Source organism: Monoraphidium neglectum (genome assembly GCF_000611645.1).
Source record: "Monoraphidium neglectum strain SAG 48.87 unplaced genomic scaffold scaffold04701, whole genome shotgun sequence".
Classification (NCBI taxonomy): domain Eukaryota; kingdom Viridiplantae; phylum Chlorophyta; class Chlorophyceae; order Sphaeropleales; family Selenastraceae; genus Monoraphidium; species Monoraphidium neglectum.
This window is the reverse complement of record NW_014008928.1, coordinates 1-2,032: the sequence shown is the minus strand read 5'-3', so window position 1 is coordinate 2,032 and position 2,032 is coordinate 1. Positions and strand designations below refer to the sequence as shown.

Here is a 2,032-nt window from a genome sequence, read left to right as displayed (position 1 = left end):
GTAAGGAGCCAGGGCAGGGATGATTCAAGGGTGCCCTGAGCAAAGAGGTGGCTCCACGGCGCTGGGCCTTAGGTTGAGGTGAAAAGATCTGTGCAAACAGGCTGTGCATCTTGCGGCAGCAGCGTGCTGATGCATGGTTTAACAAGGTTTTGTTTGCCTCTCACCTTGCCGCGGCCGTGGACCTTGAGGATTGCCACGCGGCCCTGCACGTCCGGGCGGTCCACGGTGACCTGATGGTGGGGGGTCAGGCATACGGAGGTAGGTATGAGTGAAGGGCACGACGCAACAACGGGGTCACATGGACAGCATGGCATCAATTGCGACACGAGACAAGCCCGTGTGCAGCACGCATGCAGTACACTTAACAAAGGACAAGAAGCCGCCCTAGCTGGCCTTGGCCGCAGCCAGAGGGTTCGCATACAGCTTCTGCACCTGGCGATCAAAGCGGCCGGGGCGCAGGAGAGCCTGGTCCAGCACATCAGGCCTGGCGAGGTGGGTGTGGAAGTGCATGCATGGGGGCCGAAGAGTGTTGTGAAAGGAGGGTATGGAAGGGGTTGATGGTGTTTAGAACACACAGTTTGATGATGCACCCTCGGCATCTCTGACCAAGAAAGCCTTCTTCACCCACTCCAGCCCACCTGTTGGTGGCAGCCAGCACAATGACGCCGGTGTTGCCCTCGAACCCGTCCATCTCCGTCAGCAGCTGGTTGATCGTCTGCTCGCGCTCGTCGTTGCCGCCACCCAGGCCGCTGCCGCGCTGGCGCCCCACCGCGTCAATCTCGTCGATGAAGATGATGCAGGGCGCCTTAGCCTTGGCCTTCTCAAACAGGTCGCGCACACGGCTGGCGCCCACGCCGACAAACAGCTCCACGAACTCAGAGGCGGCGCAGGAGAAGAAGGGAGTGCCGGCCTCACCCGCGACGGCCTTGGCCAGAAGGGTCTTGCCCGTACCAGGGGGACCGACCTGCGACAGGAGGGGGTGGGGTGAGAGGGCCGTCACGACAGGTGAGAGGGCATTGAGAAGCACAGGTGAGGGGAGAGTGGCACAGGAGCTCAGGTGAGGGGAGAGTGACACAGATTCAAAAACCACGTCCCACCTCCGGCGAGCATGAATGAAAAAAAGGAGAAGGGGAATGTGGTCCACAGGCCTCACCGCCTGAGGGCTCGAGCCCCGCAGGCGCCTTCACCACATGCCAGTTGCCACAGACAGCATCCGTCCGTCGCGTGTGAGCCCACCAGCAGGGCGCCCTTGGGGATCTTGGCGCCCAGCGCGGTGTACTTGTCGGGGTTCTTGAGGAAGTCCACCACCTCAACCAGCTCCAGCTTGGCGCCATCGCAGCCCTGGAGAGGGGGGGGGGTTGAACCAGGTGGCGAGGGAAGGGGGCGGCAGGGTGCAGAGAGGTGGTGGGGGCGTTGCCGGGAGTGGGTGCGTGAGATGACAAAGCAGCTGAGCAGTACGAATTGTGAGGGCTGGTTTGAACAACCAGCGCCACTTGATTTCGTAGCGTGTGCGTGTGCGATCCTGGGTGCAGATCCCCTGGCTGAGGTCTGTGTCGCTTCCACTCTCTTCTGAAGCCCACCCCGCCATCGCCCCCTAAAAAGCAGGCAGCAACTGCTGCACCCCAAGCTCTAGCTGGAAAGCCCAGCCACGCACCGCGACATCGGCGAAGGTCACCCCGGTCTCGGGCACCTCCTGGAACTTGGACTTGCTGCGGCCAAAGTCCATGGGGCCGCCCATGGGGCCGCCCATGCCGCCGCCGCCCTGGCCGCCCTGAGCGCGGCGGAACAGGAAGAACAGGCCGCCGAAGGCGATGAGCGGGAACAGGATGTTGCCCAGCAGCGCGACGTAGTTGCCCTGCAGCGTGAGCAAGGAACCAAGGGTAGGGAGCGAGTGGTGAGAAGGAAGCAGGGTGGTGGAAAGGACGATGCCAAGTGCACATGACTGCCACCCCGTGCTGTCCGCCCAGCCCTAGCCCCAGCTCAGCACGCCCAACCCACATTGCGCTGGCGGAGTCCGGTGTAAGCGCCGCCC

The 2,032-nt window shown here is 63.0% G+C and overlaps 1 protein-coding gene across 1 annotated transcript in view; it reads right to left on the bottom strand.

The window, feature by feature from the left end:
• MNEG_14707 (cell division protease FtsH) overlaps positions 1-2,000 on the bottom strand; it is a gene marked incomplete at both ends in the record, with an annotated part of 3,857 nt that extends 1,857 nt beyond the window's left edge. Inside the window, 6 exons of the mRNA XM_014036821.1 lie at positions 165-230; positions 433-484; positions 639-964; positions 1,237-1,341; positions 1,655-1,855; positions 1,950-2,000. Of these exons, the coding sequence (XP_013892275.1) occupies positions 165-230; positions 433-484; positions 639-964; positions 1,237-1,341; positions 1,655-1,855; positions 1,950-2,000 (801 nt within the window). The remainder of the gene's footprint in view (positions 1-164; positions 231-432; positions 485-638; positions 965-1,236; positions 1,342-1,654; positions 1,856-1,949) is intronic.
• Positions 2,001-2,032: the final 32 nt, after the last annotated feature.